Consider the following 15,378-nt stretch of genomic DNA (forward strand, 5'->3'; position numbering starts at 1 on the left):
AACGCAGAGACATATGTAGGTCTTTAATTAACTGGACTTAATAGCTTCGTATTCATAGTTTAAACGTTGTGTTTATATTGGTAAAGCGTAAATTATAGCGTATAAGCGTTTATTCTCTTTTTAATATTATTTATCAGAAAAAAAGAAATTGTAAATATAGCATATATTTTATTATTAATACATTAAAAAAATCACAACAATTTTAAGTAACATGCCATTAAAAGATTTATATAAAAATTCATAGTTGCACAAAAAAATAAATAACTGCAATATCACAATCAGTCACTTTTACTAAAATCTGATAATTCTTTCCTCGTTTTTAAACTGTAATTAGGAATAGTTAAATCATCCTTGTCGGATGTGGAATGATTACGCATGGAGGTCGAGGTCACCTTAACAGATGACAAGTCATCAGCATTACTGAATAATCCATTAGAAGTACTGGTACTCGAAGTAGAATTGTATGTCGTAGATTTAAATATCTGTACTGGAGTTGAAGTACGTGCTCTTGTATTACTAACAACAGTCGATTGAGCGTCATCTTCTTGTATTTCAATATTAGTTCGCTTCATATCTTCAGGCATATTGGTCTCATACAATGAAACAAATTCTTCATCTGCTTCTTTTCTAGTGAACTTGTTGCTAAAAGTAATTTTTTTAGCTAATTCATTTGTTAGAAATTCTTTTACGGTCATCGAATTTGTTAACGAAGTTTGCTGTATGGCATTTTTATAGTTATCTTTTACATTTTTCCCTGGCGACTGAATATTTTTTCTTTCATGATCTTTTGAGATATCCAGCAAAGACGAGGTGGAGTCAGTTGTTAAAGTAGGCATAACTTGGCTAAAGCTTTTTATTTTAAATTGGGCCATACTTGAACTAGAAGTATTAGACGAAGAAGACAAAGCTAAACGCTCCTTTGTCTTTTTTAAAGTAGAGGAAGCCCAGCCCATTCCCAGCTTCTGGAATGCATACTCTAAATCAGGATTAGATGATATACTTAATGTTTCGGATGTATCTGCTATATTTTCCTTATTTTTTATTAACATCCCGGTTTTCTTCTTATCCTTCCTCGTTTTCGACAAAGCCAATATAGATAATGTTGATTCAGATGACAAAGTCGTAGAATTACCGTTGGAACCAGTGTCGAACTTAAACGGTTCACTAATAATATTTCTTTTCAATAATTCAGCTATTACGTCAGGTAAACTACCATCAGAATGAAGGGAACTTAACTCTTCATTTACAGGATCATAGTTTATAACATCTTCAATATTTGACCCCTCTTCTAGTCCAATATTACATTGCTTGGCATATTCTTGGAGACTAATAAAAGGTTTTAACATAATATCATTAAAACGATTTATATCCATTGTTTGTATTTTAGAATCGTCGGAGGAGTCTGTAGAAACTTTAGCCTGATTCTTAGACGCAGTTAAATTGCTTTGTAACAAGTCTGGATCAACCCGCGCTTCTTTTATATTCACGGAAGTATTAGTCACATTGATTTTATTTTGATTGTCAGTCTCATCAGATATTTGATTTGATTTGTCAGGCTCCTCAAATTTTGTGTCAGGTCGAGAAGATTGGTTTTTAAGTTTAAAACTCATAGGAGAATCTACTTCGATGACAGTGGATAGCTCGTGAGGAGTAATGCATATTTCTTGCCCATTTTTAAGATTAATACGTGATAATGCTGGGGGCGGTCTACCTCTAATTTTTACGCCCTCGCCTTCTGTAGTTGTATTTTTTACGTGAGTTATTTTATCATTTGAAGGAATATATTCATTTGAAGTGATAATAAAACTTACTGGTTTAGGAATGTCATTTAAGAAGGGTGTGTATTCTGCAGAATCTTTTGTATATAACTTTTTTTCATCTAAATTTAATGGAATTGTTAGCGACGAAAAAGACGGTTCTGTTGCTTTATTTTGAATTATAACATGTTTATAAGGAATAGGTGTTTCTGCGTGTTCATTTTTGTCCGATTTTTGTTCAGATTCTGATGCTGAATCGGACGTGGATATTTGACTATAAACTAATGATTTATTTCTTCTTACTTCTTCTAAAACTTTTGCTAGGTTTGACAATCGTTTAGTACATTTTTCAGTTAAATCTGCAATTTTTTCCATATTTTGCAGTTTATTCTCTGCAACTTTCATAAAATTTGTTTCAACATCAATACTTCTGTTTGTTTGTGTTGATAAATTTATCGGGGATTGTGGTTCTGTTAGGTGTTTTAATACAACACTAGGATTTTCGGAGTCTGATGAAATATATGATGGTTTTAGTTGCTGTGTTCTTAAGTTTAATTGTCTACTTGTTTTGTTTTGTTGTTGATTAGAATTTGTATTTATTGAGTCATAGTTGTTTATATGATTATTTTTATTTATTTGTGCAGTCCAATTCTTGGCAACTGATTTGAACTGATTAAAATTTTTCTTATCATTGGGGTCACCTATATCAGAACTGGTACTATTTTTATAATCTGAGTTCCTAAATGATCTGGGTGTAGGAGAACTTCTACATCGTGGTTTAGACTTCTTATTATCTACACAAAGTACTTTTAATTCTTCCCGTGTAGATGAAGAAGTCGACGTAATAATTTTTGAATCGTATATGGGACGCCGAAACTCAGTTTTCTTTTTGTTTAGTAGCTGCCGCGATATATTTAATGTTTTTACTTTATGTACTAATTTTTTCTTTACAATTCTTGATTGCTTAGGATTTTTTTCCGTTTGACTTTCAGTAGTTTTCACATTGGTAGATTTAATACTTTTTTGACACTGATCGAGATTTTCTTTAAGAATCTGCTGCTTAAGAACATTTTTTATCTGTTCAAGTGATATTTTATTGTCTAAAGTTTCTGTGGAGCCGTGTTTTTTATCCTTGTTGCTCGGTGCATTTATAATTGAACTACCTGGTGTTGACGCGACACTGCAATCTTGATTCATTATTTCAACTGCTTTTAAACCCTCTCTATTTAGAGCTAATAGTTTTTTGACATATGTTTTAACTACAGGATTAATTTTATTATCTTCCTTTTCTTTAATATTGACAGTTGGCTTTTGAGACCTAGCCGATTCTACCTTTTTATTTGTATTAAAATTTTCCATTGTTGAGTTAGTATTTTCACTTTTTGTTATTTTTCTATGAGACTTACATAACTTCAATTGACTGTTGCATTTACATTTATGGCATTTACAATTTAATTTTTTTGTTTTTTTCAAAGCACTTGCTAACCTAGTACCGTCGTTACTTCGTGCAGTATTAGGTGGAGTATTATTTGTATTTTTTTTCTTCAGATTTAAAACGCAAGCTGTATTTTCTTCAACACTAACACAACGTTTGCACCTACATTCTTCATATACGTTACAATCTTCGCCTATTATTTCATACTGTGGATCGGATTGATTGACAGTATTTTCAGATTCAAACATATCTTCATGGGTCATTGTGTTACCTTGTTTTAAAAATTTTGGTAATACTAATTCAGGTGGACTCATATAGGCGGTAGACGTAGAGGAACTCATGTGCATAAACACTGGTCGTTGCATGGATGAGTTAAATGAAGTTTGCGTATATGTAGAGGTGGCTGGCCTTGATATAGGATCAGTTTTAGGTACATAGATTGGAATAGCATAAGTATCTTCGAAAGAAGTGTGTACTGCTTTTTCACACGTGTTACTAATTTGTGATTTAGTTACTGTTTCTGTAGCTGCTGTTGCACTTTCTTCTTTGCTTAATGACTGATTCTCGACATTTTGTATCGTAGCTTCAACTACATTTTTTGTTTCAGTATTTTTCGTCACATTAGAAGATAATGCAGATCCTGTATTTTCTTCGTTGTTATTTGATAACTGATCTAAATTACCCCCATCTTCTGTAACTTGTTTATTCTCAAGTGTTGATAATGCATTAAATACTTCAGACAAAGTATCAGGGACAGCAACATTTTTATTTTCCTGATTGTTTACCTTTTCGCCATCTTTCTTTCTCAATTGGATAATAACTTCATAGTTATCATCTTTTATAAAGCCAGAAGCACCAATGTAGAATTTACCAGCTTCATTTCCCCCATCATCTATTAGTTTAATTAATCCACTGTCATGATTAACATTATTAGCTTTATCATTAGGTGCAGTCTTAAAAGAGACTGATGACGTAGCTGCAGATGACTGTATTAACAAACTGTTCTCTTTGCTCTTCTTTCCGCAATAGCAATTGACATTTGTCTTTGTTGTTCTGAAAGAGTCACATGATATAAAATAATTATTTAAAGTACACTGAATAATAAATAAATATTTATAGATTACTTGATTAAATTATTTGTATATAATAACTTAGATTTTAGTTATTACACACTTTACAATTCATTATAATTTACACATTTATAGTAATATTATAAATGCGAAAAGAACTTTGTCTACTCTTTCACGGCAAAACCATTGAATTGAATTTGATGAAGTTTGGTATTAAGTAACCTTGAATCCCAAGGAAGGCCTACTTTTTAAGCTGATAATACCTAATACCTGACGGCAAACCCTTAAAACGCGAGCGAAGTCGCGGGTAAGAGTTATTTTTTAATACACCAAACTTTCAATTTATATATAATCTTCGAACCAACTAACCTCAACACGGTATCACCACATTCGTTTTGAAATTCTGTAAATAAAAAAATATATATTCCCTTAGATGTTACACGAAAATTTATAATTAAATTATTTATCCGAACGAATGTACTGACTCTTGTAGACTGATATCGATACTATTAAAACTAGTATGTAAAATTTATTTACATATGTTTCAAGGGTGTTCAAAGTAAATTGTCAATTAATAAATTATTAGTTCAACAACATTACAAAAGATAATAGTAGCATACTGCAACCACTACTGTTATGATGTTAGGAATTAAATTGTTGAAACTTGAACCGTCGATATTGAATGCTAAACTCGAGACAAAAAAAAAGTAAGTTTATGAATTGGCCTAGACTTTTAAATTCCCTTTAGATCTAAGTCAATTTTGTTAATATCCTCTCTTTAACTGTCTCAATTAGTAATGTAACATACATATATATTTTTTAATATATCTCAATGTAATATTTTCTAATACCTCTATCATTTGTCTTTGAAATCGTTTTTCCACAACAATGAGACCGATCGAGTTTGTCACTTTGGCTATTTTGATTTCCACATACATTGGCTTCACCGTCTTTTGAAAAGTACATTGAAGTAATGTTATCCCTGAAATAATAATTTTATATAAACAAAATACTTAACAAAAAAAAACTACGAATTACCTCCCAGATTTAAGGATTTGGACTTATAGGAGTAAGATTAAGATGTATTCAAGGATCCTGCTTATTTATATATATATCACGTTTTTTAATCTATTTCGCGAGATTTTAAACTGCCGAAATATTGTAAACGGTGATTTAGCTCAAAATAAAAAATCATCAATTTCGATCGAAATTGTATTTCGGTAAGAGTTTTTATAATTAATTTTTAAAACTTTAATTATTTTCGCTAGATTATAATCTACCGAAAAATAAAGAGTTAAATTGTAAGCAGATGTTACGGTTCCCAATCTTTCGACAGTTAGCAATCTCGAGAGACAGATTATATTCTAACGGGTTTTACAATTTTACTGAGACAACAAAAATATGAAAAAAGAAAAATTTAAATCAAATAAATTACCACCAACATTTACGCTCAGACATCCCCCACACATCCACATTATTTGTGCAATAGAAGTAGTCGTGTGCAAGTCTAGAGTAGAAAGGAATTATTTGGGGGTATGATGGAAAATATTTGATACTGTGTTAAATATTTATTAATATTATATCATTGAGTATATCATTAAAACGCCAAAGTATATAAGGTATATTACACTTATGGCTGCCCCATCAGTCTATTGTCTATTGTACTATTGTCTACAATTAGCTTTTCCCCTTTGAGAGTGGCAGCCGTAGCCCAAAATCAGTCAAGAAGACATTATCATATGTATCATAGACTTTAATAAATAAATTATATTACTCACCCTTCACTATTGACACCTTTGTAGACACCTAGAAAACAATTGAATTTGAGTTTCATTGAAGCAGTAAAATTTAATATAATCATTTAATATTTTAATTAACTTAACCCACCTTCTTTGACTTGCTCAAAAGAAACATCTTTATGTATATTATGAATATTTTGTTCTAAATTTACCGATTTCTGTTTTTCCGAACAGTTTTTAGTAGGATTTGAATTTTTTTTATTATTAATTAAACCTTCAGATTTTTTAATTTTGCTTCTTTTATTTCTTGAATCCAAAATTTTGTAGATTATGATTCTATCTGCATCTCTTAGTTTTGAATCGAGATGAGATACATTTTTGTCTCTCTCAAGACTTAAATTTTCGACAGAGCTGGTTTCAGAAGCTACAGAGTTTTCACTATCTTCTGATCCATTACTATTTTGCTGAACGATAACAGTTTCGACGATTTTCTTCCCATGTTTATCATTGCTGTTATCTTTTGTTGGTGGAGTGTGTTTGTGCCTCGACCTGTACTCGTGGTAGCTGTTAGGTTCACTAAATTTAACTGTATTGCCCGATTTATTCTTCGTCGTGGTTGGGATTGTATGAATAGCAAAATTGCCATCACTCTCAGGTACCGGCATCCAGGAATATTCAAAATCTCTTCTTTGTTTCTCATCAGTGGTCACTGGCGATTTTGACTTACTTCTACTTCTTTCTAATACTGTTGACTTTCTCTTGTTATGCTTAAAAAAGATTAATTGAAATAATCTATACTAATATTATAAATGCGAAAGTGTACACTGTCTATCTATCCGTCTGTTCCAAATCCAAAACGAAATTGATGAAATTTTGTATAAAGGAAACTTCTCCAAAGAAGGATATAAACTACTTTTTATGTCTAACACTTGAGCAACCCTTAAAACGTGAGCGAAGACGCGGGCGACAACAATCATAGAACATATTGGTTCCTAATAAATTGCATTCCCTTTAATTATATTATGTAATAACATTTGGGTCTGATAAAAAATATTCAGTCAACTACATAGCATTAATAATAGTTACCGAAATATTAATGACAAGGCTTCACTTGAATTCATGTCGTAAAACAAACCTGCAAAGCTAAAATAAAGACTTGCTGACATTCAATATTCTATTCTATCTCTTACATTTACATTTCTCGCAAACCATGGACTTGTTTTATCATTAAAGGTTCATTGAATACCTTACATCAGGGCATATTTTACCCATATCAGCAAATATTCAGAGTGACACTCAATTATATTAGAGCTACATAAAGCCTTATATTTACATACACTCTAGACCGATTGAGTTCATTTGGTTTCACAGATTTACTTAGAAATTCTTTTAATACTCAACGTCACTTAGTTTACACTGACGAGAATAGTACCAATGTCCCAAATTAATTAAGGATTTACTTGTATTGTATGGAGTGGGGACGACAAAAGCCCAAGGGGTCGGGGTCGATCCTTCGACTTTTTGCATATTTTAAAAAGAAACAATGATGATCATTAGACAGGAAAAGTAAACTTATAACACCTAGTTTCCGACTTTGCAAAGTAAATACACCCTTCCTGGGGCACAGTATTTGTTCTTATTATAATATTCCGCAGTTACATTCAGCTTCGCTTATTAAAAAATAGAAAACTCAAGTCAAAAAAACGTTGATAAAAAATGCATATTGATTAATTTCAATACAAGATTAAAGATAAAAAAGCATGGACTTGGTATTTATTCATTTATAGGTAGAATATTTAAAAATTTACTTTACTGACATACTCTGTAATTAAAAGGGTGGAAAAGAGTAACTACTGGCTTTCTCACTGATTCTTTTGGTAGAATCTACTTTCCGCCGGTTATTTTTGGTAAAATCTACTTTCCGAACCGGTGGTAGCTTTAATTTAACACTGTAAAATGATTATACTAGTGTTTTTTTTATTACCTACTTGAATAAAGAATATTTTATTTTGATTTTGTCATTTACCTTGCAATTTTTTTGACATTCCTTTTCAATTTTTTTGAACTCTAACTGTAATTTCCTTTGATTTTTGTCCTTTTGTAATTGTTGCCTCTGATCATCCATATATGTCATCTTCTGCAACAAAATAAATTCAAGAATTACAATTTCAATCAGAATAATATGAATGCAAGTGTTGTTATTACAATTAATACATACTATAGGTTTTAAGCCATTGTCTTTTGGAAGCGAGTTTAAAAAAGCTAAAGTGTCTCTGTATTCTTTGTCAACATTCTGTTTTGTAGCGGCAACTTTATTTCTCATATCCTGTTGTCTTTTGTTATGTTGTTCTTTTTCCATATTACTAGCACTAGCCGTTTCTTGAAGAGCTTGGGCATATGCATCCTCGTCAGTTTTCATGTGATGAGAAACAAATTCTTCTTTGCCATATGGTACATCCATTATATCCCTTGTATTGTGATTATAGACAGATATAGATTTCTTTCTAGTTATTGCTATCTCAGGATCAGTTGATCTATAAGACTTCTCTTTGTTACCTGAAACTTTTACTACTTTATTAGTATTCATTCTCATTCATTCTATTCAAAAATATATTTGAGTGTGCATTCTACAGAATATATACATACTAGTGTTGCTAGATACTTCAAATATTATAAACAATCTAATATTAAATTACTCAAGTGAATATATGATTATGATTTGATTTTTTTTTACATAAAATAATCATTCTTAGAGTAATTTTCACCTGTCTCTGTTCCACGAGAAAGGTTATTACTTCTAGAGGACAGTTTAGGCTCTTGTTTCGTATGTAAATGCTTTCGTTTTGATAATGGAGAAGCATGCATATTTTTTGGAAATATTGAAAGGCATTTATTAGGATAAGGATTAGGTTTAAAATGGTGATTACAAAAACCAATGTTTTCTTCAGCTTGCCAGGAAGGGACTGGAATAACTTGCTCATCTAACACTTGACAAATACTATCAAATACACTACCATCTGCTCTCGATGCTCTAGTGCGTAGGATTGTCTGTTTAATGCTTTGCAAATCATCAGTTGGTTTTTTTAATGGTTCAGATTGCCTCAATCGCAAATTTCTATTTTGCAAATAATCAGATACAAGATTCAGAGTAGTCTTTAAAGGAACTGTTTCTTCGGGCACACTAGATAGACCTCCACGTAGACTAGACGGCATCTCATCACTCAATGCAAATAAATTGGGTCTTTTATTTTTGTCCGATTTATCTGTTTGTACAATTGTGTCTGGAACAGTTTCATCTTTTGGTAATGATAATGCTGGTATATTGGGTTCCCATTCATTTGGCAACTCTTCGGATTCCCATTGTGTTGCCATATCCACTTTTGATACATCTAGATTGCCTTTTTTAGAATTTACATTTCCATCAAATACTTTGTCATTTATCTCATTCATACAACTTGCGGATTTACTTTGTAGATTGTCAGTTCTCTTTGTCTGTTTTGTTATATTCTTCGCGATAATAGAAGATTTCTCTCGACTTATTTCATTTGCCGCCTCTCTGAAATTATTGTAATTAAATTTTGAAAATATGTGTATGTATAAATTTTTTACTCATTTTACTAAACAATGCTTGGAAAACTGAACACTTGAACTTTTTTTATATTTTTAAGTTAAAAAAGTATATGTTTTTTAATCTTCTAGTTTATGATAAAGTATTCATACCAACCTTGCTTTTAACTTCCTATCCAAGAGCTTTTTTTGTTCATCTAGTTTTTCTTGTTTTCTTTTTCTGACTTCTGCAGTGGCTTCTTTTCCACGTAACTTAGAAGGGTCTGTCTTCTCTATTAAATCTATAAGACAATAATTAAAAGATAAAAGTATTTTATATTTATTATAATTATTACAGTTAAACTTCTTTTTGTTTAGAATAATTTACATAATAACATTGATGTAGATTTTAACTAAATAAGTCTTTACCTGGTTGACAAACTTCTATTGCTTTTTTGTGACTAGCTCCGACATTCTGCAAGCCCTTGGAGTACAGTAATTCTAAACGTTTCACTAATTTCTCTTGACATTCAAAATATTCTTGCTCCTTTTTAGAGTCAATATCTGTTATGTGCCGCGACTTTTCTACTTTTGCGCGTTGTCTAATTCTCTTTGCAATATCTTTTGATTGTTCCCTAACCTAAAAACAAACAAAGTAAATTAATATAAAAACAAAAAGTGGCAACGAAACAGACAAGTTTTGTAAAAAACGTTGACGATATAAAACCTCTAACCTGTTGAAGTCTCAATTTCCGTCTTCGCAAGAATTCATTTGTTTGCAAGACGTCAATTTCGGAAGTCATAGCAACAGCTGCTCATTTGAACAAAATTTAAGCGAAATATTTGACTACTAACGTTTTTAAAAAATTGCTAACAATATTAATCAGATCGTTGACTTGTACTCAAGTGAACTGTCATGTTGTAAAATTTTAAACATAACAAAACTCAAACGTACTCTAATGTCAGATGTATGTCAAAATTGACACTAACTTTTTTAAAAAATTACATTTTATCTGGATTTTATGACACCTGGTAGTACACCTATAAGTAAAGAGAAAAATGTTGTTTGAAGACATAATATTTGAATATTTCATCAACCTTTAATTTCAATCATTAAAATTTTGTAAAAAAAAGTTAAATACTAAAGCACAAATATATTAATTCAGAACATTATAATTCATAGCTAAACATAGTAAAAATGCTCTCCTTTTGTACGTACAACAATCCCAATCGTTGGTACCGAATCAGTTATTGACAAATGACAATTTCATCTAAAATAATATTTACAATAATGTATACGGTATATATATTTTTCAAATAGCTCTACTGTGAGCATTGTGCACTACAAACATTTCTTCATTAATATATCTTTATTTAAACTACGATTCTGGTTCATTTAACTACATACATCCACTTTAATTATACTTCCAATCTTCCGATAAGAGCATTTTCGACATTTAAAACGTAAATGTCTTTTTGAATGTCGAACGTTTGAATATTTCGCGTTTCCATAATGAATATCACAGATTTAAGCTCTCGGCCAATTATATCGCGTAAATTCGAAATCAAATGTTCAATATTTATCTTTATTCCACTTGTGGTTGGAAAAACTCTTGAATTGACCAAATCATTCTTGTTTATTTTTTGTCAAAATGACCTTTGTTTAGTTAGGTATAAGAAACTCACAATTTAGTCGATTTTGAATTTCTGTAATGCATTTAACTACTTTGATCATAACTTCCTATTAAGTAATTCACTTGGTGGTAGCGCTTTGTGCAAGCTCGTCTGTATAGGTAACAGTGGTACCAGTCACTCATCGTATATTCTAGCGCCAAATAGCAATGCTTAGTGTTTTGATTCCTCTTAAAGAGCGAGTGACCCAAAGTAAGTACTGTTACAAGGGACATAACATCTTAGTTCCCACGGTTAGTGGCGCAGTGGTAATATGAGGAATTATTAATATTTTTTACGGTACCAATTTCTATGGGTAGTGTTGACCACAAAAGTATTTCAATTTATTGTACTAAATTTATTTAAAAAATATATCGATCAATAATGTTCATAATTGATTTATAGGTATATTATCACGAATTATTACATCAAAAACAAACTACATCAACAGTAATTAATAATAATTTCAATGTTATGTTCAACGTTATGTTCAGAAATTCTTTAATACGGAAGTACGAAGGAAGATTGTCAAGAAGCATATTTATTGTTTTAATTTATTGCTTTAATATTTAAGAGTAATACAGTTAAACTTCAATGACTTTAATGTTCGTATTTAAAAATATTAAAATTTCCAGACAATATATAATATAAAAGGGTAAAAAAAGCACGTGTATTTTCATTTGGTTTTATATTTGCAACAAATAAAATGATTTCGTTCGAGGATTAAGCATAGTTAAATATAGTTACAAGTAACACATATTTCTTTTAATTAACAAGTCCCACACCCAACAAAGTTTGTTTACCCACATCCAAATGTATTGGACATTCATTTCTTTGTTGGGATTAAGTACGTCTAGATTAACTAATCCATATCAAGAGTTAGATGCATTATTTTGTATGGCCGTAATTAGTATTTGGAGCTGCACCTCCACCTCCACCTAAACCCACACCAAGGACATCCTGCTTACCAATGTCCAAGTCTAACACATTATTATTTTTATTTGGATTAAGTACGTCTACATTAATTAAGCCTTCTCCAGAATTAGGTGCACTGTTTGTGTAGCCGTGATTAGTATTTGGAGCTGTACCTCCACCGCCGCCTCCACCTAAACCCACACCAAGGACATCCTGCTTGCCAATGTCCAAGTCTAACACATTATTATTTTTATTGGGATTAAGAAGGTCTAAGTTTACTAATCCCTCGTTTGAATTAGAATTGTTTGTTGGTGGATTTTTGACGCCTGTTGGGTGAGAGCCCGTTGGTTGTTGACCTGTTGGATAGTAAATTAATTAAATCTTCACATTCGACTATGCTAGCTAGAAAACCGAGTATCGGAGTTCTTAAACCCTCGCAACAAATAACAAGACTATGAGAAGTTTGAATGACTATAAAATAAGCTGTTTGCAGAAATCATATATTATCAAAAAGTACTATGGATACATACCTTTTGGATTATGGCCCGATGGTTTTGGACTAGATGGCTTATGCCCTGTTGGAGGAGCTCCGTTGTAATCTGTTCCTCCCAGTCCAATGCCCACAACATTTTGATTAGCGACATCTAAGTCTAATAAATTATTTTTATTTTTTGAGTTAATAAGGTCGATATTGATTAAACCATCATCTGAATTAGAATAATATGAGTTGGAGCTAGTAGACATCGGAACAGGCGAGGCACGTGGACAGTGGCAGGAATTTTTAGTTGTTTCCGTGGCGGTGTAAACCAAAGCGTTAACTAATTTCATGATCAGATCTTCAAAGTTGCTGAGACATGGGATCGGATTTGTTGGTGGTGGTGGCGGTGGTGGTGGTGGTGGTGTTGTTGGTGTACAAGAAATTAGTTCCTTGTCTTCTAAAGCTCGCGCTAAGGCTATAAGTGAGGCGAGATCTTCACAAGTGCAAGTGCAAGCGTCTTTGTGAATAGAATTCAAACCTCGCATTCTACCATAGTATTGAGCCTGGCAAACCTTAAAAATCGAATTTAAAATTAGAAATCGTTAAACATATATATTTTAGTAGTAGTGCTAGACTTGAATTAGTTGTAATAATTGCATCAAAGACACTAAGAAGCTGTCAATAATAGTACACAATATGTTCTCAAGTCTAATAAATGTACGACTTGATGGTAGGTAATCACTACCGTGGCCCGTCGACATTAGCGCTATATGAAATATTATATTCCTTACTTCGTTAACACGCCACCAACCTTGGGTACTAAGATGTTATGTCTCTTTTGCCTGCATTTACAATGGCTGAACCTTCAAACCAGAACATTACCAACCAACAGCTAATTATTTCTGGTGGCAATAGTATATTGATCAGTGGGCTATACCTACACATTCGGGCCTGGATAAAGCCTTACCACTAAGACATTCAAAATAGATTGTTGCTATTACATGTTTTGTCATTTAAATAAATAAATATAATGATATGTCAATTTATTTCACCCTAAAAGGACTGTTGAATGAAAAAAAAGATAGATTGTTAAACAGTCGTACTAACATGCTAATTATATTAAAAAAAAATATTTTATTTTTATAAATATAATTAGCATGTTAGTATATTAGTATATAGAATAATAATTTATTTCAACTCACCCCAACTATACAGAATGCAAAGGCAAAAATGATTAATCCTTTAGTACCCATTTCGTTGGACAGTTTTTTAATAATGTCAAGGAAGTCCTTATATAGACCAAAGACCCATATTATTGCGAAACAAATTATTTTAATGTATAAAAGTAAGTACCTGTGTTTGTAACGGCCTATATTTCTATGTTGCGTAAAACACAATAAAAACTATAGCACACATGAGTCAACATAACATTCGCGCACGTATAAAGCGCTTTATCTATTTTATAGAAATAATTACGTCATATATTTCCAAACATACGGTACCGTTTTGTGTGAACAATAGTTATTAGTTAATGAGTGCAATTATTATTATTACGGTTTAATTTTATACGAGATAAAAAAATACAGTTGATGTTATACTTAAGTTTAAACAATAATTTATAGAGATGTGTCTATCATGTATTAATAAGGTTATTATAAATCCAACTACTTTCCACTAGCGGCTTTACACACGTGTGAGGCAGATATTAGATAACAAATGTTGTTTTCTGTACCCCTGACCAGCACTCTAGTATAGTGATGCGCTGGTTAGTTAAGACGTGACAGCGTAACAAACAAAAACATAAATTAATTCATTGTAAATAAAAAAATATTCGGCTTACCTTCAGTTTCAGCCATAATTGACCGAATTTTAGGCCGAAGCCGAAGGTTTCTAGTAAGCGCCGAAAGTTAAGGAATTAAATTGACAAAAACGGATACTTATTATAATGCAATTTTTAAAATACTTTTAAGTTTAAGTTTACTTTAAGTACTAGTAGTAGTAAGTTATACACATATAACACTTTGAAATAATGTCAATAATAATAAGTGATATAATATTTTTTTTATAGGTTTTGGTGGGCGGCCCTGTAATTAAGCCACCTGATGTTAAATGGTCACCACCGCCCATAGATATTGCCGCTGTTAGAAATATTAACCATCATTTACTTCGCCATTGCGCCACCAACCTTGGGTACTAAGATGTTATGTCCCTTGTGCCTGTAGTTACACTGGCTCACTCACCCTTCAAACCGGAACCCAACAATACATATACAATAGAATATCTGATGAGCGAGTACCAACGCAGACGGGCTTGCACAAAGCCCTACCACAAAGTGATACATAATGTAATTTTGACAAGTTCCAAAAGGATTTTAACCATCTCGTTAAGTTGTTTACATACAGTCACAAATCTGAAATCACTATAAACTTTAAAAAATCACTTTTAGCCAGTCTTTTTTTAATTTTGAATTTTTTAGGGTTATTTTATATGATTAAATGTAATTTCATAAAAAAGACAAGGACATATTAGACACTTTTTGACAATCGATGAAAAATAATATTATACTTATACTAGTTCAATAAAACTTGAATATATAGGTAGTAATTGGAATACCTAGTTTTTATATTACATGCCTCAGGAAAACAAAAACATTTTTTAGTTATAATAATTTGATAAAAACTGAAATCATTTTATAGTAAAAATACTTTTTAATTTTACGTCGAATCTCATGACCATTACGATTGTATCAAACAAATAACTTTCAAAA

General features: G+C 31.4%; 2 protein-coding genes across 2 annotated transcripts; both read right to left on the reverse strand.

The window, feature by feature from the left end:
* Positions 1–155: 155 nt before the first annotated feature.
* Positions 156–10,477, reverse strand: LOC113392446 (serine-rich adhesin for platelets-like). The gene is made up of 11 exons (XM_026628883.2): positions 10,282–10,477; positions 9,977–10,187; positions 9,726–9,849; positions 9,016–9,557; positions 8,220–8,563; positions 8,028–8,138; positions 6,150–6,768; positions 6,041–6,068; positions 5,114–5,244; positions 4,632–4,665; positions 156–4,245 (listed from the first exon to the last, which is right to left on the reverse strand). Exons 1-11 carry the CDS (start codon positions 10,348–10,350, stop codon positions 279–281), a joined length of 6,180 nt encoding a protein of 2,059 aa, XP_026484668.2. The 5' UTR covers positions 10,351–10,477; the 3' UTR covers positions 156–278.
* A 1,414-nt stretch (positions 10,478–11,891) lies between these two features.
* LOC113392460 (ankyrin repeat and ELMO domain-containing protein D-like) lies at positions 11,892–13,947 on the reverse strand. Its single transcript, XM_026628905.2, has 3 exons — positions 13,814–13,947; positions 12,664–13,183; positions 11,892–12,489 (listed from the first exon to the last, which is right to left on the reverse strand). The coding sequence occupies exons 1-3, from the start codon at positions 13,862–13,864 to the stop codon at positions 12,107–12,109; spliced, it is 954 nt and encodes a 317-aa protein (XP_026484690.2). The 5' UTR covers positions 13,865–13,947; the 3' UTR covers positions 11,892–12,106.
* Positions 13,948–15,378: the final 1,431 nt, after the last annotated feature.

Source organism: Vanessa tameamea, chromosome 5 (assembly GCF_037043105.1).
Source record: "Vanessa tameamea isolate UH-Manoa-2023 chromosome 5, ilVanTame1 primary haplotype, whole genome shotgun sequence".
In the NCBI taxonomy this organism is placed as follows: domain Eukaryota; kingdom Metazoa; phylum Arthropoda; class Insecta; order Lepidoptera; family Nymphalidae; genus Vanessa; species Vanessa tameamea.